The sequence below is a fragment of the Podarcis vaucheri genome (assembly GCF_965113315.1).
Source record: "Podarcis vaucheri genome assembly, chromosome: 6".
Taxonomy (NCBI): Eukaryota; Metazoa; Chordata; class Lepidosauria; order Squamata; family Lacertidae; genus Podarcis; species Podarcis vaucheri.
Genome location: NC_138764.1, coordinates 69967520 through 69993822, shown reverse-complemented (window position 1 = coordinate 69993822; position 26303 = coordinate 69967520). Strand labels below are relative to the sequence as shown.

General features: G+C 42.8%; 1 protein-coding gene across 8 annotated transcripts in view; it reads left to right on the top strand.

Annotated features, from left to right (window-relative positions):
* The window catches only part of KCND3 (potassium voltage-gated channel subfamily D member 3), a 281448-nt gene that overhangs the window by 213471 nt on the left and 41674 nt on the right, over positions 1 to 26303 (top strand). For all 8 annotated transcript variants that reach the window (XM_082227640.1, XM_082227642.1, XM_082227643.1 and 5 more), the window contains one exon: positions 2322 to 2484. In XM_082227640.1, coding sequence (XP_082083766.1) covers positions 2322 to 2484 — 163 coding nt within the window. The remainder of the gene's footprint in view (positions 1 to 2321; positions 2485 to 26303) is intronic.

The following is a 26303-nucleotide window of genomic DNA, read 5'->3' as shown; positions in this document are numbered from 1 at the left end:
CCGGCTCCCTTGGCCAAAAAAGCGAGTTGAGCACCGCAACCCCAGAGTCGATCACGACTGGACCTAATGGTCAGGAGTCCCTTTCCCTTTACCTTTACCTTTACCTATGACATCTTTTGCCCTGTCGTCTTCTTCTTCTTCTTCTTCTTCTTCTTCTTCTTCTTCTGATGCAGTTCCCTCTTTTTGGTGTCAACATCCCTTGCAGCTTGCACAAGGGAACTTCCAGCTCAATTTCATTCTTCTTCTTTTTTATCTTATGCAAGGAAAGTATCAACAAAAATGCACTCCCTTTACATAGTTTGTCCTATTTTGTGAGCTACCAGAGCAATCTTTCATGCGTTCCTCTATGATGCTTTGGATAGGTGTTCCATGCCTCAGTTGAGATTCTCCTTGCTAGTGCTATAAAGAGAACTCTGGCGGTTATTCCCTAATGAAACATACAGGGCAGCAACTGCTCTGGACTAACAAGTATGATTGACTGCCCTGGCTTACCGAGTGCCATATTACAGCTAAGGTAATTGGGATTCTGAATCCTGATTTACAGTTGAGCATGACACATTCCCCTATAATGCAGCACAGATGATTGGTTCTCTTTAATTCTAGCTGACTGGCCCATCAGTCATGATCCCAGCACATCACAGCACACCTTTTCAGGATTCTGAATCGTAACTGGGTACCATCTGTTACCACGCTGAAAGATATCACCTTGGATTCAATATGTGTTTATGACCTTAGGGGTTCATATAGTTCAGTGTTGCACTCTCCAACACTCCAGTGTGCAAGCAGCTGTTAGAAATGATGCAGGCATGTCCACTACTTAGATCTGTGGCCCCCAAACTTTGGTCCAGGGATCACCAGTGTTGTGCTACCTTCATTCAGGTGGTCAGGTGGTCTACAAAGTGTCCAAAAATACAATTAGGAATCACACAGCATCTAGGACTGTGAATTATAATTGCTGCAACAGACAGAAAAGGCATTAAATGGTCTGCCAAGACTCTCAGCAGCCTTCAAGTGGCTCGTGAGGGGCAAAGAAGTCAGAGAAACACTGAATTAGATAATAGCTGAAGCACCTGCATATTGTTTGAAAGATGGATAATCAGGACAACAATAAACAAGGAAATCACTAACTTTCAATCACCTTGGCATAGTTTTTTTTTTTACATTGGCAACATCAATAGAACATGGCTTTAGGCCTCCGAGAGCACATGGTGATTTATGGAATGGCACTTTTGTTTAAAAGCTGAAAGGACTTAAAAGTTAAATGTAACTAAGTAGGCATATGGTGCTTCTGTGGGGGCTGGGATTGTAAAAAAAACAACAAAAAAACCAGCTGTATATGAATCACTTTTCATGAATTATGTATATTGCAAACAAAGAAAAAACAATGAGGGGAAAACAATGTCATGCAAAACATGAAATCAACTTGTGGGGTTTCTTTTTTTTGCAAATAGGTAGGTCCAGGTTGGCTTGGAAGAAAACCAGGTAAAACTGAAACAGCTCATCCATCAGCATGTGATGGTTATGAATGTAAAGTAAGCAGACTTGGTCCACAGTCTCATCTGTCATTTTCACAGAGCTCTAGATTGCTTTTATGCACTGAGCCACAGGGGTTTATTCTACCAAAGTGCTACACTGAGCATCTGATGAAGGAGGCTGTTGCCACAATAAACCAGTGAAGGTGAGATCTAAATAGCATTGCAGAGACTTTAGGGCAGATGCAGTGGTGTGTATATCTCCCCTCTCCCTTGTGGTGCCCAATAGCCTGTTCACACACACACACACACACACACAGTCCAAATTCAGGGGAACTTTAGGAATTATATAAACATTGCAAGACAAGCATGCAAGACAATGAGAGCTTCTTCTTTTTTAAAAACCAATGTAAATTGCAGATACAGAACTCCCAGTCTGAATCATGATTACAGCTGGGGAGAAAGAGTTTAAACTCCTATTTCCACACACACAAACATGTTAACGTCCTAATCGTCATAGGGGCCCCTGAACTGGGAATTTATACAAACAAGACTGTGTCGCTGTTTAAAATGTTACTGAGTAGCCAGTCATTTTAATGATTTTATTTTTAAGGGTTTTGTTGCTGCTGTTGCTATTTGCCATCATGATGTTTTGCAGGAGGGTTCTATAGAAATACTTTGATGAAGCATTAAATGTATGAAACCAAAGGGGTAAATGCAAGAGCGAACTACATGATTCATGCCCCATGTCCTAATTTCAATTTACAGCTGGCTGACTTTGCAAATGTCTCAGCCAATCAGCTTTGCCCTAACGCTGCCATCTTGTTTTGTTGCTTTCTCTTTCACCAGTTATGGAGACATGGTGCCCAAAACGATTGCTGGCAAGATATTTGGCTCCATTTGTTCCCTGAGCGGGGTGCTTGTCATTGCTCTCCCAGTCCCAGTTATTGTTTCCAACTTCAGCCGGATCTACCATCAGAATCAAAGAGCTGACAAGCGACGAGCACAAAAGGTAAGAGGCAAATGACTGAAAGCGATGCTGCATGTTTGGATATCAACTCTGATGCTGCTTCACTGATCCTGGCAAGGTCTAGCAAAACAGCTATGGGGGGGTACATTTCCCTAGGGGGTTCAAGTCCAATTAATCTGATTTTATCCCCAGAGTCTTAAGAGTTTGCAAGAGCTTCCCACTGGCACACACACTATACAGGCAAAATACATCATCATACCTATTTTATCCTCTGACCTTCTGCCACCCCAGCACCTCACCATCTCCCCATCCAACCATAGTCCTTGAAATGCAACTTTAAAAGGTAAAGGTAAAGGGACCCCTGACGATTAGGTCCAGTCATGACCGACTCTGGGGTTGCGGTGCTCATCTTGCTTTATTGGCATACACAAGCCAACCCTTCTGGCAGTTGACTCTTGCTTCACCACTGGGATAGCATCTTCCACCTCAGCTGTAGGCTACCTGAGAGGATGCAGGACAGGCCATGTTGCTTACACATCTATGCTCTCCAACAGAAGGGAATTGCCAAATGGCTCAGGAGCCATGGCTGCCTTCTGCATCAGCAGCCTGAGACAGTCACCTCATTCTGTCCAATAGTAGGGCTGGCCCATTCTGTTGACATACAGGGTTTAGTAGTGTTCCTGTCCCTGCCCACTCGGTATACTTTGAAGACAATATCAAACTTTAAAAAAAAACCAAAAAATCTAGTTGGTAAACACTGATAACTCCAAAGGTCTACAAAAGCTCTTTTTTCCCACAGCAGGAGTGAACATTAAATAATATTCACAGTAAAACTGAAAATAAAACAAAAGGCAGCTGATGCAACTGTCTAGCATTTTTAATCCTCTGGGGGGAAATCTCTGGTAATTGACTTTCTTCTAATTAGCTCTAATAGCACCTCAGCAGCTCCTTGTCTTTCCTAGAAAAGGCTAAAGCAAAGCTATTGCACATCACAGTGCCTGATGGTAAGTCCAAGTGACAGGTGGAGCGACACGAGCCATAATAAGCTGGTGCTGTTGTTGTTTTTTCCCTGCAACAAAGAATGAGGAGCAATCTATTATTAAATATGTAGTTTATAAACACAAAAAGGAAACAGCAAATGGAAATGACGGAGCTGTAAGGGAAGGGGAAATAAATAAAACATGAGCCTGCTTCCTTGCATCTCACTCACCGCCTGATGTGAGTTAAAAAAAAAAAAGCTTTGGATTTTAAATGGAGCCTTCTAGCAGCCATTATTTTAATTATTCCACTCATATCCTACTCTTTCTTTAGAAAGAGCAGCTTACGTGGCTTAGGAGTTCCAGGCCACGTACCTTGGTTCTCAAACTTAATCTGTTCTGGGAGTCTGTTCGACTCCTGAAAATGTTCAAAAACCAAGGCGTGGCTTCCAATCAGCTGCAGGAGCTTCCTGCACTCAAGCGGAAGCTGCATCGGATGCTTAGCTTCCGAAAAACATTCGCAAACCGGAATACTTACTTCCAGGTTTGCAGCATTCAGGAGCTGATTTGTTTGGGAACCAAGCTGTTCGAGTTCCAAGGTACCACTGTACTGACCAGGTGAAGACCCACTTAATGCTTGTATCCAATGTAGTACTATACTAAGTAAATGTCTGATCTTCACACTTGCACAGTGGGATTTTCCCCCTTCTCCTCCCCACATGTGTCACCAAAATTTGATCTGGGCTCTCCCTCAACATTCTAGAGTAGATTTGGTGAGGCTGTGGGGCACACATAATGGGAGAAGTGGGAAGCTCCTGATGGGAGAGTTACTTGGCACTACACTGGATACAACTTACTTGTACTACTTACTAGATTACTGCAACATGTTTTATGTAGGGCTGGCTCTGAAGACGATTCAGAAACTTCAGCAGGTGAAGAATCCGGTGGCCAGGTTGCTCACTGGGACAAGATGATTTGAGCGTATGACATCAATCCTGGCCTGAGTGCACTGGCATCCAATTAGCTTCTAGGGCCAATTCAAAGTGCTGGTTTTGACCCATAAAGCCTTAAATGGCTCAGGACCACAATATTTCAAGGACTGCCTCTCCCCATATGAACCAACTCAGACCCTGCAATCATCATCTGAGACCCTTCTTCACAAGAGGTCTGGAAGGTGGCAACATGAATAGGTCTTTTCTGCAGTGGCTTCCAAGTTGTGGAATGCTCACCCCAGGGAGGTTCACCTGGCACCTTCATGACATATCTTTAGGTGCCAGGCAAAAACATTTCTCTATAACCAGGCCTTTGACTGATCTCTATCCTTTTTGATGTGTTTGTGGGAGGGGGGTATTATTGATTGGTTTTGTTTTATTTTGTATTTTGTGTTCTCATGTTGCATTTTTATGTTGTGAAATGTCGTATGATCTTCAGATGAAGTATACAAATTTAATGATTAAATATATAATACGACATCAAGCTTTTCTTATGTAACATTGGGGCCCTGGATGATAATTGTATGTTGATGGCAATGACAGAAGACTAGGATGGGTGACTAAGGCAAAATGTACACCTTTAACATCCCAAGAAACAGAACAGATCCTGTTTATTTCAGTCCTTCGCTTCCTTTTGCTTGTCCACAGTAGAGGTAAAAGTCTTCCATGAAATGAATGGACATCTAGGGATCAAACAATTATTTATTTGTTTTTACAACAGGGGCAGGGGGCCTTTAGCCCTCCATTTGTTGTGGACCACTGGCGCCATCATTCTTGGCCATTGGCCACATTGACTGGGGCTGTTGGGATTTGGATCCCAAATATTTTGGAGGGCCACTGTTTTCTCATCCCTTATGTGGATATGTCTAGCTCAGGCATAGGCAAACTCGGCCCTCCATATGTTTTGGGGCTACAACTCCCATGATCCCTAGCTAACAGGACTAGTGGTCAGGGGTGATGGGAACTGTAGTCCCAAAACATCTGGAGGGCTGAGTTTGCCTATGCCTGGCTAGCTGCATTCAGGCTTGATTTAGATGAGCTGTACCTGTGGCGTTTAGTCTGTGATGGGCCATTTGCACATGCAAGTCATGGTGCTGAAGTCTGCTGTCATGATAAGCTTTAGCACATTATCATTAGAGCTTTATTTCCTAATGCATACATCTCTGCTACATCTTACATTAATATTATTAGTGATTAAATTTATATACTACCCTTCATCCGAAGATCACAGGGCAGTTTACAGTATAAAAATCTCACAGCATGGAGAAAAGACATAAATCTACAGTACCTCAAGTACAGAGGAAAGTTCTTCAGCTCAAGTAGTTCTGAGAGTTTTTATCCTGCACACATATTTTCTTTGAATATTATTCCTGGATTTCGTCTAGTGAAGATTGGATTGTGCTTTTCGTACTCTGATTCCAGCACTTTTCCACAGGACTCCCATATAAATTACAAATAAATTACAAATAAAATCACATATAAAATGTTTCCTGATTGAACAATTCAGTCTGAACTCTCACTCACTGTTGGGTAAATTGAAGTTCCGTGGGTATTGAATTAACCTGGTTCATCTTACCAATGAACAATGTAATGTTTTGCGAGAAATCTGACATTAGAAAAACAGACCCACATCCATTCTCACCTGAGTGCATTGTGTACATGCTTTCAAAGCTTAAAACAGCATAAAATGCAACAAAATTCCATCCAGTTAACACCCCAGATCCATGACTTATCAGAACATTCAAATACCTATTGTGCTCATAAGCAGCAGCAACATTCACACTTCCAGACCTCTCATTTAACAGAAATAGCACTTCACCTACTTAATATAGCACTTGTGATCACACATAATCTGAACAGAAACACTTTTAAAATATGATGGCATTCTTCTGCTTACTTAAATAATCTTGCAAATCACTGTGATTTTCATTATAGACATACTGTAATTCCCTAAGTGATGTTATTGTGATCTCCTAAAATCTGTGGTTCGCCTTGTCCAGTGTATAACAGCCCGTTTTGGTGCTCTAAGATTTTTGGATCAGGAGTAGGAACTGTTGCAACCAATTTTGGAGACAGTCAGCATTCCAGATGCAATTTTCTCTTCCATTCCTGCTCACAGCTTTAGTCCCATTTGTTAAAGCACACTGATATCCACATACAGTTGCGTCAGTTGCATTATTTTATCTATTTGTTATATACTATTTCCACACATCGCATACTTTGTGCTTATCTAATGCAGAGTGGCTGATTTGGAGGTTGTCAGGGTTTTTTTTCCAATCAATAGGAGGAAATGAAGGACTTTAGGACCATTTCATAGACAATGAGCATCTCCAAATATTCCCCAAGACTCATTCTAGTACTCAATGAAATAAAGAATGCCCCCCCCAAAAAAAATACAGACAAAGTAATCATAAATATAGGAAGCCAGCAGCATTTATGCTGGTTTACCTTAAACCAGCATATTCCAGACTCCTATTCCAAACTCTATCCAGGAGCTAGGCTATGGCTGGCTTAGCCAGCCTGAGTCTGAAAGATGGGAAACAAGCTTTAAAAATAGAGTTTGACTTGCACCACCCTTTTTGCCAGTGTAGGTTTTGCTGAGTTGCCAGCTTATGTCACTGATCTGAAAGGAACGGGTTTATGTCTCTCCTTGACCTGACCTACCATGCTGTCCGCAGTGGCCATTTTGAGGATTTAGCCTGGCTTCAGTTGCGCCATCTTAAGTTATGCCAGCTGAGCCAGGATGAAAGACTTACTCTGGCAGATCTCCAACTGAGTCTTGATATGGGAGTCATGCCAGCAGGGTCTGAATCAGCAGAGGCAGCTCAGGTTGCCATATGCCCTCTTTTTCCAGGACACGTTCTCTTTTTCATAGGTATGTAAAATGAGAGTCGGCATAGCAATCCATAGCTAAAAGTCTTCTTCTTTGGCGATCACTTGTAGCTGAGTTAGATTGTCTTCCATAAACACGGTTTTAACAATGAGTCCTTAAGTGACTGTGGAGGCCAATTCTGGATCCACACGTCCTTCCACAGTGGGGACATTGCTTTCCAGGCGGGAGTTGATCACGTGTGGATTTGCCAAGCGTGCCTTCCTCTTAGACGTTTCTCCTTTGCATCCTGAGTTTGAGTGTCTTCAAAGCCCATGGCACCTTTGGTAAAGGCTGTTCTCCAACTGGAGCACTCGCAGGCCAGTGTTTCCCAGTTGTCAGTATTTATACTACTTTTTTTTTTTTTTTTTTTTTGCCTTGAGACAGTCTTTAAACCTCTTTTGTTGACCACCAGCATTACACTTTCCATTTTTAAGTTCGGAATAGAGTAGTTGCTTTGGAAGTAGAAGTTGGCAAATATATCTTCTTTTTTGCTCTTCAAAATATGGCAACCCTAAACCTCTTCCAAACTCACTCATCTGGGAAGATCTTGGGTTTGGGTGGCACTGTAAGCCCTTTGTCCAAAACAATTGGTGAAAGTTTTGTTTTCCTTTTTCCTGATGGTTGATCTGTTTTGAAGAGCGCTGTTAACTTCAATGCCAACATGATTGATTGCTGCTCTTATCAGCTTAGTGTTGTTGGCACACACATAAACACAAGCACGGTGTGTTTTCTCATCACATTTGAATTTCTAATTCTCCCAGTGCTTGGTAAATTGCTGAATTAGTAAAGTTGTATTAAGTTTAAATAGGTAAGCAATTTCCATGTGCCCAATGTTGTAAGACTGTTAAAGATACAAGAAAGAGCACACACTCATGGGAACATATAGCTCAGTCAGTAGAGCATGAGGCTCTTAATCTCAGGACTGTGGGTTTGAGCCCCACATTGGGCAAAAGATTCCTGCATTGCAGGTTGTTGGACTAGATGACCCTTGTGCCCCTTCCAACTCTTCAATTCTATTATTATTCAATACTAAGATGGTGTGGGATGCTCACTGGATTAAAAAATCGCATGAGGTCCACTTTTTGATAGTCCTGAACTTCATCATCTAGAACCAACTAAATAATCAGGGATGATCTGATAACTGACATTTCCATACTTTTTGTTTGCATGTTTTATTATATTTATGTTCCATATTTCCTCCAAGGAGCTCAAGGTGGTGTACACAGTATGCTCCCTCATCATTTTATCATTACAATGACCCTGCGAGGTAGCAAGCGACTGGCCCAAGGTCACCCAGTTAGTTTCCTGGCTGGGTGAGGATTTGAACCCTTGTCTCCCAGGTCCTACTACAACACTCTAACCAATACACTTCTGGGCTATTAACACTTTGCTGCCTTGATCTGTTTATACCTACCTATGTTCTTTTTAATAAATGTTTTCATTTCAGATTTTATAATGAGAATAAATAACAGAATAAAATACGACAGTACCTGCACTCTTAAACAGGAGCCCATCAGACTCAGAAGTGATGTCCTTCTGAATCTTTGTGCACTGACCACTCAATGAGAATTAAACTACTCGTGTTCCTCTTTGCTTTGCTCCTACGTCAAAAAGAAGCATTGCTCATTGCTCATCTTCAGAGGCATAAAAGTACCATTTCAGGTTTCAAAGGCAAGGGGATCACAAAGAGATTCCAGCAGGAGGACCAGATTCAGAGCCATATCCAGAGCTTTACATCTGGAAATATAAGGCTAAGTTGTAAAAATGGAAGCACTGTGGAGTGCTCTTTAATACTGCATAGTAACAAGAGATAAGAAATATAGGTGCCTCTGAAGAACAGTCATATGTGATTTGGAACACAGGGGGTGGGCAAAATCATCCCCTCCCTCCAAATGGCTCCCTTTTTGTATCTTGATTAATGAAAACACAGGATTCTGCCTTTTTTTAAAAAAGGGCATCTCTACCCACCTATTTCTATCTTACTCAACCTAGGGCCCTCCAGATATTTTGGACGACAATGCATTATCAGCCCCTGCCAGCACTGAGAATCGTCAGGGATGGTGTAAGTTGTGGTGCACCAGGTTGGGGAAAGATTCTCTAGGAGACCAAAAACTATTAATAATAATAATAATAAATTTTATTTATATCCCGCCCTCCCCAGCCGAAGCCGGGCTCAGGGCGGCTAACAACAATCAAATAATCAAAACAGTAAAATAGTTACACAATCTAAAAATATTTCATCATTAAAATTAATTAAATCAAATTGAAGGCAACCAATTAAGCAAAATTCTGTGCAGGTTGCCAGAGGAGGGGGTCAGGCTGCGCCTGACCAAAGGCCTGGTGGAACAGCTCTGTCTTGCAGGCCCTGCGGAAAGATGTCAGGTCCTGCAGGGCCCTAGTCTCTTGTGACAGAGCATTCCACCAGATTGGAGCCACAGCCGAGAAGGCCCTGGCTCTAGTTGAGGCCAGCCTAACCTCTCTGTGGCCTGGGATCTTCAGGATGTTTTTATTTGCAGACCGTAGGTTCCTCTGTGGGGCATACCAGGAGAGGCGGTCCTGTAGGTACGAGGGTCCTAGGCCGTATAGGGCTTTGAAGGTTAAAACCAGCACCTTAAACCTGATCCTGTACTCCACCGGGAGCCAGTGCAGCTGGTATAGTACCGGGTGAATGTGATCTCGCAGCGAAGACCCCATAAGGAGTCTCGCCGCGGCATTCTGCACCCGCTGAAGTTTCTGGGTCAGTCTCAAGGGCAGCCCCACGTAGAGCGAGTTACAATAATCCAGTCTGGAGGTGACCGTCGCATGGATCACAGTGGCTAGGTCAGGGCGAGAGAGATAAGGGGCCAACTGCTTAGCTTGGCCGAGATGAAAAAATGCCGCCTTTGTTATAGCTGTAATCTGCGCCTCCATGGAGAGGGAGGTATCGAAGATTACACCCAAACTCTTAACAGACGGTGCTGGCACTAATTGCACCCCCGCAAGAGATGGGAGTTGCCCCCTCAATCCTATATCGTCCCGCCCCAGCCAGAGGACCTCTGTCTTCGAAGGATTTAACTTCAACCGGCTCCCACAGCTTCCAGACATCTGGTCAGTGTGTCTGGGGCTGAGTCAGGATGGCCATCCATCAACAGATAGAGTTGGGTGTCATCAGCTTACTGATGGCAACCCAGCCCAAAACTCCGGACAAGCTGGGCGAGGGGGCGCATAAAGATGTTAAAAAGCATCAGGGAGAGAATCGCACCCTGAGGCACTCCACACACCAAGGAGTGGCGTGATGACAATTCCCCCCCAAGCGCCACCCTCTGTCCCCGACGAGAGAGAAACGAGTGCAGCCATTGAAGGACTGTGCCCTGGATCCCCACATCGGCAAGGCGGTGGTTCAGGAGTTCGTGATCGACCATGTCAAAGGCTGCTGACAGATCTAGAAGAATCAGCAGCCCCGACCCGCCTCGATCCAGCTGCCTACGGAGATAATCTGTTAGGGCGACCAGAGCCGTCTTGGTCCCATGACCAGCGCGGAAGCCGGACTGGAATGGATCCAAAGCAGATGTTTCATCCAGAAACCTACCAAGCTGTTCAGCAACCGCTCTCTCAATCACCTTACCCAGGAATGGAAGATTCAAGACCGGGCGGTAATTGGATAGATCTGAGGGGTCTAATGATGTTTTCTTTAAGAGCAGACGCACCACCGCCTCCTTCAGTTCCCCTGGGAATATCCCGGTGCCAAGGGACAAATTGATGATATCCCCCAGGGGGGCCTGCACCTCGTCTGGACATGCTCTAATCAGCCATGATGGGCACGGGTCAAGAGGACAGGTGGTGGGCTTTCCAGCTTGGAGGAATCTGTCCACATCGGCTGGAGATATCCGGTCAAAGTTAAGGCCTAATAGTTAAGGATGTCATAAAACTCATGGGGAGGCCACAAAACAATTCTTGCATTGAGCAATCCATACCCCGACCACAAAGTTTATAAATCATCATGGGCCATGTAAGGTAAGTTGTGAAACTTCCATGCATCACGTCTCTGAAGGTTTCTTGGCAAACGACATAGAGCACCATGATGCTGAAAATATTTGCCATGGAAGACCATTTTTAGCCTTCCAGCGCTCCATATGATAGCTCCAAGCCCTTATTTTGAATTCCAGAACTTGTACAGCCACCTAAAACTTGTAGGAACATAGGAATGTGCCTAATACAGAATCAGACTGTTGGTCCCTGTAGCTCACTAACGTTTATACTGACTTTCCGTGGTTGTCCAGAGTTTCAGACTTGAGAGTTTCCTAACACTACCTTGAAAGGCTAGGGATTGGACCTGGGAGCTTTTTCATGCAAAGCATGTACTCTAGCCACAGTTCTTTCCCAAGTATGACCTACAGCACTAGAGTCAGAAATGCCAATGACAGACCAGTTTAAGCTGCAAACTGGCAGTACAGTGTGAGTGCAAAGGCACCCAATAGCAATTAGAAATGAATGAATGAAGTCATAATATTGCTGAACCAAGCTAGAAGGATTGGTTTCCTTTAATTAATCTTCAAATTCAGACTTGTACCAATGCAAGTGTTCAGACACACTCTTTGGCTTCATTTAATCCCCTTAATTTGGAAGCATTGCAAAGCTAAACTTGTTTCATTAATTTGCAACTGCGTTCATTACTACAATTTTTATTGAAGTCAGTTCAAACTCAACATCATAAGCAGCATTCACACAATCTAATCATTTTGGTTTTGTAAATCAGAGATTTACTGAAACCAAATTTTTTTTTATGCTGAAGAAATCCATTGATTGTAGCATTGCAGTAACCAGACAATTACCTAAGTTTTGAAGTAAGGAAGAAATTAACAGATAAGGAAGAAAATACTAGGAACCAAATTCAGGAAATGAAGGAAGCGATCATACTTAAGCCTCATTGAACTCAAAGGGTTCAGTGGTTTGGTTAAGCACATACAACTTTATTGAGGCTGAATCCTACATGAGCAGGTATATAATTATGGAAAACTGAATTATTTGAGAATTCATAATGAAATCCACCACTGATGATTAAGAAAAAATGAATCAAATGATAACTGACTGACAGCGAAAAATGAATAGCCATCCAATAGTGATTTCCTTCATGAATATTAAATAGCAGATTCTAACTGAATAAATGAGATAAAATATATGGAATGCATTGCAAAATTAGCACATATAATTCAGTGTTTATATTTGTCAGTGAATGAAATAAGATGAGCACTAATTTGTTTGACATAGTTGCTACACCTCTAAGCACTTTTTATTGATTGATTGATTGATTGATTGATTTGATTTGATTTGATTCTGTGCAGCAATGTGTGTCCAAGCCTCAAGATGGTGTACCAATTTTTTTTAAAAAGAACATTAAAATTATAACATCCAGCAACAGTGTATTACAATAAACCCATATACAACTAAAAACAGAAGGAACAACACCAGCCCTACTCTTATGAAAGGCAAGCAAGCCTTGAGAAATAAGTCTTGCATTGACTCTGCAATACAATGAGGCTCGGTTTCAAACAAGCTTCGGAAGAGTATAAACTTCCAGAATCTCACTGTAGTTAACTAGTGGCCTGCAGGCCAGATCTGGCTCAGCAAGCTGTAGAAAGTTGCCCAACAGACCCGCCTCCGACTCTCAGCTCTGAGATTGGGAGATAAAGTGCTCTGGCTCCTCTTTAGAGAGCAATCATTACAGAGCAGGAGTTTTTGTCTCCCAATCGCAATACTGTGATGCTCAGTGCTGAGATGGAGAGGGGGGAAACCCTCCACCTTCTCCTTTGGAGAGCAATTCCAGGAAGCAGGAGGAGATTTTGGTTTAAAAAACAAAACAAAACTCTACTGAACTCAGTGATTAGAAGAAAACTCCTTTGCCTGCTCTTTAGAGCTGAAGAGTAAACAGCAACATCACTCCTCTCGCCTGTGCTGTGAGGGGGACAGTCCTGGAAACATTGTCTTTTACTCTTCCCAAGTGCTTTTGTGAAGGATCTCTAAAAATATGTGAAGAGTAAAAAGTAGCTTTAGCTTATAACTACAACAGAAAATAACTCCTCATGTGCTTTTGAAGTTTGACACATCACATTTTCTGAATTGGTGCATCTGAGCGCTACCCTGAGTATCTCTCAAGGATGTTTGGAAAGAAAGTGGTCCTTCAGATATGAAGGGCCTGAAGATTTGAGAAGGCAATGACAAGAAGCATAAAGTGGACCTAAAAGCATGCTGGCGGCCTTCAAAACACTGTCCTAAGAATCTTGCATAATAATCACTGGAGCTGATTCACTGTGTTTCCACACCATGTTTTTCATGGTTGTACCAACCTAAAGTTCTTTACCATAATCTATTTGTGTGTGAGGTGCAAGGTCTGATGCCTGCAAGTTCACGATTAGAAGGGAAAGGGGGGGAGGGATTTCCTTGACGTGAATGTGGGGAGAATCTGGTGTGCTAATGCTCCAGTCTGGAAACTGTGTAGATGTGTAGGGGAGGGGGTGGCATGCACAAATGGTGCAAGGACTATGAATGACCCTCAGCAGGAGATCCAGATATCTGCTTACCCTTGCCTGCAAGCCACAGGCTCCCAGCCTTGCTAAGGAACAAGGTTTTTAAGTACAATACAGTCAAATCTTGGCTCCCAAATGGCTCCATTTTGGAACGTTTTGACTCCCAAATGCCGAAAACCCAGAAGTAAACATTTTTCGGAAGCCAAACATCCGACGTGCCTCAGTTGTCGAATGTTTCAGAAGCCAAACAGGCTTCTGGAATGGATTATGTTCAACAACCGAGGTTTGACTGTACTTGGGGATAATAATAATAATAATAATAATAATAATAATAATAATAATAATAATTTATTTATTTATACCCTACCCATCTGGCTGGGTTTCCCCAGCCACTCTGGGCGGCTTCCAGCAGAATATTAAAATGATTCATCCAGTATTAAAAGTAACACACTTTCAGTTGGGAGCCCAGCTGAATCTACTTCCACTAACACATCGGCCCCGCCCTCTAGCAGTTCGTACAAGAGGAAAGCCTAATAAGTCATTTGTGTCCAAAGTGATGAAGAATGAGAAGGAACTGAGTGAAGAATCTGTCAACAGAGTTGTTTCCAAGCAATATCCGCCCCCACTCTCCAAGTGGCACAATAGATTTTACGTCTCATTCTCCCCAGTGACACTGACACATGTCTTGGCCTTTGTACTGCTTAGATTGCCCTTCTTTTTCTTAAAAAAAAAAAAGCCAGGTAGAAGTGCCTCATTGAAGCAGAAAGATTCTATTAGGTTCAACAAATCCCATTTGTTTGTCCCATTGGTCTTCTCAGTACTGGGACCGTGCTTCTAAAAGGAATGACTGTATATCCTCTTTAGCCCTGCTCATCTAACAGGAGAGGGGAATGAAGGAGGTCGGGGAGTTTGGAAGCAAGCAAAGAAATGCCATTGTTCAGACTGATTGCAAAGGCCCCTGTGTTGGTTCAATACAGAGCATCTCTATTGCTGTAGTTGGATGTCATGAAATGAAAGGATTTGGTGCACTAAAGACATTTGAAAAGACTCATTTAATTTGGCACAACCCTTCTTTCTGGCAGTGACAGCAGGGATCCTCCACAGCTGATTGAATTTACAGACTAGCTAATTCTGATACTACAAAATCATTCTCACAAAGTTCTCATCTTCGTAGGAAGTGTAAGGTTTTAATCGAAAATTGCAGCATAAGCTCTTTTTCAGGTGATTAGAGTAAATTCGAGGCCTGACATTGAAAAATGAAGAATGCACAGTACAAATGATTTTATGGTGGTTGTTGCAACCAGAAATTCTACCTGCAATAAAGCTTATACTGAGTGTAATATAATAGCTAGCAAATGCTGGATAAGGACTGAGGAGATCTGGGTTCAAATCCCTGCTGGTTCAAATCCCTGTTCAGCTTCTTAATTTCTTCTTAATTCCTTGGGTGACTTTTCCCAGTCACAAACTTTCAGCCTAATCTGTGTTTACTACTCTCCTTGTCTTTGTGGACGGTTGTCCTCAGGAATGAATACTTGAGTTATTCACTACACCCTTGGAGCCCAATGAAAGAATATTACCGGTATATCTTTCTGCTGAGTTGGGCCTTGGACTTCTGCCCCAAAGTTCTTCTGGTATCATTGTTTTCCTCTGAATGAAGCAGTGCATATAATATACCCAAATCTGGCTAGCTTACAATAATCAGATTTCCTAGCCTCTCTCACATCCTTGTGCTTGTAACGGTTACTTAGGCTAAAGTCATATGCCTTGAGTTTTTCTTTTGCTTGTTTGTTTCCCCCCTCAGGCATTCTTCTCTTTTAATTCACTACAGCCAGCTTCAGAGTATTTCAAGGCTGGATTTTTTCCCTCCCATGTTTGCTTGTTCACTTGCTTGTTTTGGAAGGGCATCAACAGACTACGCTGTTGCTAACCTGCGTGATGTTCTAAGCCTTGGGCTAATTGGCTGGCAGCCAGTTTTACAAGGTAAACGTGCAACTGAACTTGGCCTTTCCAAACCTTGAACTATATCTATCTACCTATAGATAGATAGATATAGGAGGAAGGAAGAGAGCAGGATGATACCTTGCACATATGCACTGTGGGCTTTCATCCTCTGCATTGCTTTGCATTTTTCTTTCAGCTAACCCCAATCAGCTAAATAAACTTCAAGGGCTTGGTTTGGCCTTTGTGTTTGATATCTTTAGCTCATCAGAAATTGATAGTACAGATAGGTGGGTGACATACTTACTTTCCACCTTTTCCCATATTCATAAGCCTTAGAGCTCCAATAGTATATTCTTGGATATTTACCGGTATATAGCACAAGTGTGTCTACCCTTCTTTGGGCCTGAGGGCCGCATTGGTGGTTAGCTACCTCTCTGAGGGCCACATACTAGCAACAGGAATGGTCAAAGAGGGCATGGCCGATGCAAACATGCATACACCCTCTGCACACACACACACAACATACATAAAACAGAGAACTCATGTGTGCATATATGTGTGTGCATGCCTGAACAGAAGGTAGAAAACAGGCAGGTAAGAAGTTACACACCCATTTACTGGGTGAAATCTGAGTTAGTCATGACTAACAGTTGAATATCACCTATTATATATCAGAATAAAAAAAATTATAGTGTTTATTGGGTGGGGTACTTCATTTATTATAATGTTATGTACTTTATGCATTATGACGTTGATAAAGTGGCTACTTGTAGACCAGTGAAATCTATCCTTTTGCTGCTACAGATTTCTTTTTGGAATTAGTCACTGAAATCCACTGTGGTAATATGGTCTGGGGAGATTGCTCAATCCTTGCTCTCCTGCAATGCTTGAATTATCTTGAGTTAGAAGCTCTCTGCCTAAATCACAGGATTGAAATACGGAGGGGGGAAATCCATGCACACTGTGCTCAAGGCTACTTGGAAGAAAGATGGGATTAAAAAGGTAATAATAATTGACATTGTTCTTCCTCACAGTTACACTGTGAGTTGAATCATTCGTGCTCCTATTCCATAAAACGCCTGCTTTTTCAGTGATTTGCCACATGTTCCTTCCCCCAGAATCTTTTTACCAAGGCTCTTCGGAGAGAAGGCATGCGCAGTACACAACATGGCTGCCTGTACTCTCCAAAACACATGCAGTATACCTCACTGTGAGTCTCTTTGCAGTCCCAGTTGGCTGCAGCTTCAGCCCCCATTGTTTTCTTCCAAATCACCCTTCTTCCAAGTATCAGCAGGATTATCACACAGCTAACCAGATTGAAGCAGAGACATCACCTTGCCAACAAAGGTCCATATAGTTAAAGCTATGGTTTTCCCAGTAGTGATGTATGGAAGTGAGAGCTGGACCATAAAGAAGGCTGAACGCCAAAGAACTGATGCTTTTGAATTATGGTGCTGGAGGAGATTCTTGAGAGTCCCATGGACTGCAAGAAGATCAAACCTATCCATTCTTAAGGAAATCAGCCCTGAGTGCTCACTGGAAGGACAGATCCTGAAGCTGAGACTCCAGTACTTTGGCCACCTCATGAGAAGAGAAGACTCCCTGGAAAAGACCCTGATGTTGGGAAAGATGGAGGGCACAAGGAGAAAGGTATGACAGAGGACGAGATGGTTGGACAGTGTTCTCGAAGCTACCAGCATGAGTTTGACTAAACTGCGGGAGGCAGTGGAAGACAGAAGTGCCTGGCGTGCTCTGGTCCATGGGGTCACGAAGAGTCGGACACGACTAAATGACTAAACAACAACAACCAGATTGAGCTACAGAATAACACCAGTGAGATTTATTCAGCAAAGCTAACACAGATCGTAGGCAATGGCTTTTGATTAAGCGCTGCCTTTACTATGAATTGGCTTTGTTGGACCTCAGTAATATTCTCACCTAGCCCAATCTCATTAGCTGTGTGTGACCATCGCTATTGCTAAGGTGAAAAGCAGTTTTAAAACAGAAAATGGCAGTGGACTAGAAACACATATTTTTTTTTAAGGGAAAAAACCCACAACGACACTCTTTTCCTGTGGTTCTTCCCCACTGAAGGGAAGGACACTGTCCCCTTTTTTTCACCCAGAGAAACATTGTCTTTACCATTGCATACACCAGATGAGGCAGAGATGTAACTAAGTGTTTGGAAGCCGACATATTCTGTGAGCAACGCTGCTAAAGCAGATTTATGATTAACGGCTCGACTTGCGATGCCAGCAAAGATATTAAAACAGCTGATAATCTCTGAGGGATTAGCTTGGGTTTAGAGATGCATTTCACAGGGACTAAACCGGAACAGTCAGTTCCGTGAGCATAAAACTTTGGGTTTCAGGGAAGCAAGTGCTTTGTTTCTTGTGGGCTAAATATACTTTTGAGCCCCCAAGCCTTTTAATCCAGCTTGCATGCATCCATTTATTAGCCAATGATCTAGGTTTACATAAGATTGACGCTGCAGCCACAGCAGATTTTGAGAACATCTCCTTTTCGTGGGTAGATCCTAAGCATTTAGAAAAGATTTGGGAGCCAAGTTATAAAAGATGGGAAATGCTACATTGGAGGACATTGGCATTTAGATCAACTGGCATATACAACTGCTCAGCAGGCTTTTTCAGCACTGGAGCAGATGGTTGCAACCAAGCCACCTCCATTGTCTTCTTCATAGCCTTCCTTCTCACTTTCTTTTATTTGCTACCATCAGTTAACCTATAGCATCATCTTACGCCTTCGTCATGAGAGATACTGATAATCAGACAGGAGCCTTCACTGTACTATTTTTGGCACCTGCTAAAAACATTTTTGTTTAGGTAAGCTTACCCAGATCAACTGGCATCTAGAATGCTTCTGTGTGTTTTTAGCTTATTGCTGGTTTTAATTTTCTGAATAGTTTTAACTTGTGTTCTTATTGCACAGCCATAGGGACCTTGCATGCAGAAGGTCCCAAATCCAATACTCAGCATCTCTCAAGGTAGGGCTGGGCCAAAATCTTAAATCTTAACTGCGGTTTAAAGTGCTGAATGAACTGAGCCTATGAGTCCCTCCTCATTTTAAAACTAATAAGGGGCTGACATGGTCAATTTCCCTCCTAGAACTAGCACAGGATGGACCTTAAAGATTTGGGGTTTTTTGCAGGTTTCTTAGGGAATGTAGAAAACTTGTGTGAGTTCAGCTTTGAAGGTTCAAGCTGTGAAACCTTTGGCTGTTGTGGTTTTATGACAGTTTAATTGTTTTTCTGTAGAATGGGGTATGTTTCAGTTTGCATTTTTATTGGCTTTATTTCTGTTGGCGTGCTTATTGTTCACTATGTGAAATGTATTATGCACAAACATAAGCAATTTGTAGCTCCTGAGGAGCAGGCGGGAAAATAAATAAATAAATAAATAAAACGCAGCGTAAAAAATGGAATTTCTGGCATTAAGTGGGAGGCAATATCCTTTAAGGAGAGTGAAGAATGGTCAAATGATATCAAAATCATATTGTAACTTTGAGGGGGGAGTCTTTACATATCATTAAAAAGTTAGTTTGCAGAGAAAGGTTGAGATAGCACAATGAGGCCAGGAAAGCAGTTTTTACACTTTCCTTTTGTGTGCTTTATGCAAAGTACACAAAAACCAGCGATATTCTCAGCACCACAGTCCTGTCCCCGAGGCAGGGAGCTGTGATGGCAGCAGACAGAGGCAAAGATGAAGAGTGATGAGGAGAAGAATGTTTAACAGTAGATTTATGGCATCATATTGCCTCTGAGAAAGATGTCTCACACATCTGTCAATAGAGGTGCCACAGACATAACAGATAGGCTGTCAAGCTCTGAAAATCTTCATATATCATTTTTTAAAAAAAATAAATGCAAAACTAAACTAGGCTTTTGTGGGACTCTTTGTGAAAGTAGGATCTTGCCTTCTGGAGATATCCAAACCCATTTGTGATTGATGGCTCCAGTGCCCAAAGTTCCCACCTTCTTCCTCCCAATGAGTTTTTCAATTAAAAATGCTAGGTGAGTTAAAAATTAAACAACATATATCATACCTTGTGATGTTTCATATTATCAAGTCAAAGTAGGAGCTCTATTCTAGTTTGCAATTTTTAATTTAGATACTTCCAGCTTAGCTTGCTAGGAAAGCTGTTATTTGGGGAAGGTTAATTAATAAACATCATTAAGGGCCGCTCCAGAATGGTGCTTTTTGCAACATGTAATTGAAACAATAATAGTTCATTAGTGGTGGATTTATACTGGACCATCTATGCATCATTCCACTTTATTAGTTATCTCCAATGCTTCCCCAGTGCTTTTCATCCAGAGGGACACCATAGCACAACAAAGGTGTGTTAAAAAACAAACAAACAAATATTTGTAGCATGAAAACTTACTGGATTTCAGTAGGAAGCTGTAGCACATGCACAGATTGGACATGAAGCGGGTGCAAATATTACTGAAAACATGATGGCATACAACCAACCCCAAACCAACATGTGCGCAGATCATCAGGAATGTGCAATAAGCAGGGTTTCTGAAGGGGCCTGTAGTCTGAACAGCTGGGTAGATCAGATCTAGCAAAGTCTGCTTGCAGGACTATAGAACTGAGATATCTAGCAGTTGCCATCTAGAGCTCAAAGATGGAATAAGTAGGGTTTGTTTAAGCAGAGTAATGACACGTGAGACCAGATTTAAATGATTCATTGTTGATTAACTTCACCTGAGAAGCAGCAATATTGAAAGAAGCGTTTGAATCAAGTTGAGGCAACGCTCCGAACCTGAACTACAAGGATCATGAGGGGTATTTGAAGGAAAGCTCCTAATTTGTGCCTAGTGGTATTTTATCTACTCCTAATTCTCCAGAGGGATGCGGGTGATGCTGTGGGTTAAACCACAGAGCCTAGGACTTGCCGATCAGAAGGTTGGCGGTTCGAATCCCCGCGACGGGGTGAGCTCCTGTTGGTCTGTCCCTGCTCCTGCCAACCTAGCAGCTCAAAAGCACTCAAAGTGCAAGTAGATAAATAGGAAACACTCTGGCGGGAAGGTAAATGGCGTTTCCATGCGCTGCTCTGGTTCGCCAGAAGTGGCTTAGTCATGCTGGCCACATGACCCGGAAGCTGTACGCCGGCTCCCTCGGCCAATAGAGCAAGATGAGCGCCGCAACCCCAGAGTCGGCCACGACTGGACCTAATGGTCAGGGGTCCTTTACCTGTACCTTTAATTCTCCAGAGACAACCTGAGGGAGGACTTTATTGAGGGCGATGGTAAATCTTAGGACTCATTGCTTTCCCAACTTTTATTTCATCCCTGACTTAACCCTTTCCTAATTACCATGTAGGGAACCACTTCATTCATTTCTGTCCTGTGTTCCCAGTGGGAAGTAGCAAGCATTGTGTGCACTCACCAGTACTGAGCACTGAGATGGTTGTGCCCAGCTGCTGGTTGTGTTCTCTGAACTCTGCATATGCAATTTGTCTGCTCACCTCTGTGCATGAGCATTTTCAAGGGCTCACCGAGTGCTGTAGAATGCTGATCTGCCCACAGTTCTGCATGTGTGATCAAAATGGTCCTGGCAGGCACACACAGCAGTCACCATGCCTAAAACAATGGCGTGACTCAAACCCCCATGTCATTTTAAACTGCCAGCTTACCTTCGGACCTTCTGCAAATAATGCACGTGCCCTGCATTATCTTCAAATAGCATATGAGTTGAAGGAGGGATGAAAACAAGTGGCAAGCAAAAGACAGCAGAGTATTTGAATTCATGTATATTGCTTCCCATGAAATGTTTTCCAACTGCAGAGCTTCCCTCAGAATCAGATCTGCTTTACTACGCAGATGGCTTTTGAGCCAGCTCCTTTCCTTTGTGTAAATGTGATTGTTCGACTCAAGATCAGCATGATGCATAACCAAAAATGAGAACCAGAAAGGCAATTTCAGACATTTCCCTGCTAAGTCTCTATTATAGCAGCCTGTTCGTTTGGCATACATAAACAGCTCAAGCTTCATTAGCCCCCAGTTAGGACAATTAGGAGCCATTCTAGTGAAGATGTGTAACAACACTGTGATTTGGAAACATAGGCTAGTGAAACAAATCACCATGGCAACTGGAGTGTTTTGATGATAAATGTGAAAGATCTTTTAGATTTCCATTTTCCATAAGTGGACATGGTTTCGTTGTTGCCTATCTTGCTGTAATAATAATAATAATAATAATAATAATAATTATTATTATTATTATTATTATTATTATTATTATTATTATTATTATTATTCCCCACCCATCTGGCTTGGTTTCCCCAGCCACTATGGGCAGCTCACAGCATATATCAAAACATACTAAAACATCAAACATTAAAAACTTCCAAACTTCCTGATACTGGGCTGCCTTCAGATGTTGCCAGTCAGATAGTTGTTTATTTCCTTGACATCTGAAGGGAAGGTGTTCCACAGGGCGGGCGCCACTACCAAGAAGGTCCTCTGCCTCGTTCCCTGTAACCTCACTTCTCGCAGTGTGGGAACCAGCAGAAGACCCTCGGAGGAGGACCTCAGTGTCCGGACTCAACAATGGGGAAGGAGGCTCTCCTTCAGGTATATGGGTCAAGGTCATTTAGGGCTTTTCTTTGTACAAGTACATAAATATGTCTCCAAAACAGCTATGCTGTGAACCCAGGGCACAGGAAACAGAAAGAGAAAGATGGCACTCAAATAGGAGCTTTGTAATATTTGACAGGGTTTTTTTTGGGGGGGGGATTTTGTATACAGCTAATGATGAAAGTAATATCCAATGAACACATATCCACAGGAAGCTCTTACTTTAAAAGGAGTGGGGTGAAAGTAGGGATGTAAGAAAGCATCATTTTCCATTCTGCCGCATATTCATTGCATGCTGCAATGTTTCTGTTCTGCTGCCATTTGCCTCCCACGAGAATCATAGAATCATAGAATAGAATCATAGAATCCTAGAGTTGGAAGAGACCACAAGGGCCATCGAGTCCAACCCCCTGCCAAGCAGGAAACACCATCAGAGCACTCCTGACATATGGTTGTCAAGCCTCTGCTTAAAGACCTCCAAAGAAGGAGACTCCACCACACTCCTTGGCAGCAAATTCCACTGTCAAACAGCTCTTACTGTCAGGAAGTTCTTCCTAATGTTTAGGTGGAATCTTCTTTCTTGTAGTTTGGATCCTTACATTCATCTTCCTTCGGAAATAGGCACAGTGGAGACTGTAATGTCTTTATGGAATATGGTTTCTTTATACATATTTACAACCTGAGACTACCAGCATTCACATATAAAGATGATTCTTTGCTCCTCCCTTAGGAGCAGCAGGCTTAGGTCTGCAAAGCAGCCATGCTGCCTGTCCTTTTGTTGCTGCCTGCTCCAGTAAGTCCTCCCTCTCCTCTGAGCTGAAACTCTAAACCTTTTCTTTTCCCTCCCCACTAACACAAACACAGCTGGCAGTCTTGCCCTCTGATGGTTTCTTTCAAGGGCCATTGCCAGACTTTGTCTCGTGCTGATGGCGCATCTCAGCAGCTATGCCAAGTTGGCCTGGATTGTTAACATAAACTAAATCCGGGGGGGGGCGGGGTTCAGCATTTGGCAAAGCTTGGTTAATCAGACCTTGAGTAATTATAATTTTTACTAAATCCAGTTATTATGGGGAGTCACACACCCCTGCCACAAATTCATAACCATATTTGTTTCAGACATGGGATGAATAAGTGAACATTTCTACTCCTTTTTCTGTTTTCATCAGAATTCTCTGACATCCCATCGCTGTTCTGGGGGTTCTTGCAAACCTTCGCTCCAGAGCCAATTGAGGGGGCACAGGGGGTGCAGGGAGAGAGGAAAGAAGCCTCCCTGCTCTAGTGAAAGTCGTTGTGCAGGCTTCTGCTAGCAGGACCTGCTGGTTGAATCCGGCCCATTTTAAGCCAGTGAACCTGTTTCATGGCACTAATGACTAGCTCTGACCAGCATTTTGCTACCACTTCCTTGGTAAGTTACAGTTTCTGAATGTTCTTCAAAGGCAGCCCCATGCTGAGTGCATTGCAGTAGTTCATTCTTATAGTAACTAAAGCATGCTGTCTCTAGCATGGAGTGGATGCTTTCACTTTCCACATTCACAAAGTAACAAAATGTGGTTAAAAATGTAGCGGCTTTCTGAATGGGTTGATAGAACGGTGTCAGGTCCAAAGTCTGATCAGTAATCAATTTAGCAAGTTGACGGTGCAGCCAAAGCAGAATTTGGTGGGCAGGAATGGAGGCAGAGTGGAACCTGGTGGGTTATATAGGTCGAGTCTGACACTATCTGGCTTTTACCAGCTGTTCGGACCACAGTATAGCTTACCTTCCTACCCCAATATGACTTTTCTGGACCAGTAAAGTACTGGGTGTGTGGCAGCTTTGCAACTGCACCGTTCTGGATGGTGATGAAACGTCACACAGAGACAAAATCTGCCCCAACATGAATGTGTGAAGTTTCTTTATCTTCATGAATATATGTTAATCTGATTAATTCAGATTTAAAAGTAGCCTGATGGGAGGGATTTTACCATCCATTTGAAAGGGATTGAGTCAGTTCAAATAATAATAATAATAATAATTTATTATTTGTACCCCGCCCATCTGGCTGGGTTTCCCCAGCCACTCTGGGCGGCTTCCACAGAAACCAAAAAACACTAAAATATCATACATTAAAAGCTTCCCTGAATAGGGCCGCCTTAAGATGTCTTCTGAATGTCAGGTAGTTGTCCATCACCTTGACATCCAATGGGAGGGCATTCCACAGGGTGGGTGCCACCACCGAAAAGGCCCTCTGCCTGGTTCCCTGTAGCTTCGCTTCTCGTAATGAGGGAACCGCCAGAAGGCCCTCGGCGCTGGACCTCAGTGTCCGGGCAGAACGATGGGGGTGGAGACGCTCCTTCAGGTATACTGGGCCGAAGCCGTTTAGGGCTTTAAAGGTCAACACCAGCACTTTGAATTGTGCTCGGAAACGTACTGGGAGCCAATGTAGGTCTTTCAAGACCGGTGTTATGTGGTCTCGGCGGCCGCCCCCAGTCACCAGTCTAGCTGCCGCATTCTGGATTAGCTGTAGTTTCCGAGTCACCTTCAAAGGTAGCCCCACGTAGAGCGCATTGCAGTAGTCCAAGCGGGAGATAACTAGAGCATGCACCACTCTGGCCAGACAATCCGCGGGCAGGTAGGGTCTCAGCCTGCGTACCAGGTGGAGTTGGTAGACAGCTGCCCTGGATACAGAATTGACCTGCGCCTCCATGGACAGCTGTGAGTCCAAAATGACTCCCAGGCTACGCACCTGGTCCTTCAGGGGCACAGTTACCCTATTCAGGACCAGGGAGTTCAAAACGTGACTAGACACGCTCCAATCTAGCTATCTCTCTCTCTAATCGTCTTGTCTATCCTGTGCTTACTTGAGTTCCTTATTCTGTGCATTGTTCTATAAATAGATTGGAAATGATGTTCTCCTGTGTTCAAGAAGATGAAATGATGCACAGCATTTGCAGTGACAATCAGTTGCTTTAATAGGGCCAAGGGCAAATAAGATTAAAAAGAAGTTCCACATAAGAGGAGAAGGGAATCTTTTATCTTTGGAAACTAATGCAGTTAGATCCACAATGAGGTGTAGCCACATTCAGTCATTTTATCAAATTATAGAGGAAAATAATGAGTTCTAGCCAATTGAATTTCCATATGCATCCTTTATATTTAATATTTTACAGTGGCAGATATCAGGGTTTCTTCCCCTCTGCCCCCAGGCCAAATGCAGCGGTCTAATGAAGAAGTTCTAAGTGATTTCCCCCCCCTTATTTAAAAAGAACTACACTCTCATCCTCATTATTTCTTTCTGCAATCAAATTATCTGCAAATGTTCCTGGCTTTCTATGAGAATACCTCATAATTATATGAAGGGTAGATGGTCTTATAACTATCTGGTGCATGTACATAAATATTTCTTTTGTAATTCATTTTGAAGAATGTGGCTTCTGTACGTCTTTTCATAAAAGTAGTGCATTTCTCACAGTTTGCTCATTAAAAAATCATGATCACTGAAGGCGCATGTTGATGTCTTAGACTTCTCCTCTGCTCTGCTTTCTTGCAAGAAACCAGTTCTCTCTAAGTCTGGCAGTAGTGCCTTGTGCAGTATGGACTCTACGTACTAATGTTCTCATGGACCAATAAGGCACGAAACGAAAGCATGCTCATGATTTGTGGGATTACTCCTTACCTCCTTGTGGTCTACATCTCTCCTTGATGTTCCTTGGTTTCTCCTATGGCTTGGCAGCTGTTGCTTCATCAAAGTCAGCCACAGCCATATTTTATCATTGGATAAAGTGGGGAGAAATAGAAGGAATTTGGGAGGAATTAATACAGTGGTACCTTGGTTTGCAACCGCTTTGGATTATAACTGTTTTGGATTACAACCACGTCAAACTGGAAGTGTGTATCCCTTTTTTTGGATTACAACCCATTTTTTTGGGGGGGATTACAACCCATTGGGGGGGGAGGCCCCACTGGCGAAAGCGCGCCTTGGGTTGCAACCTGTT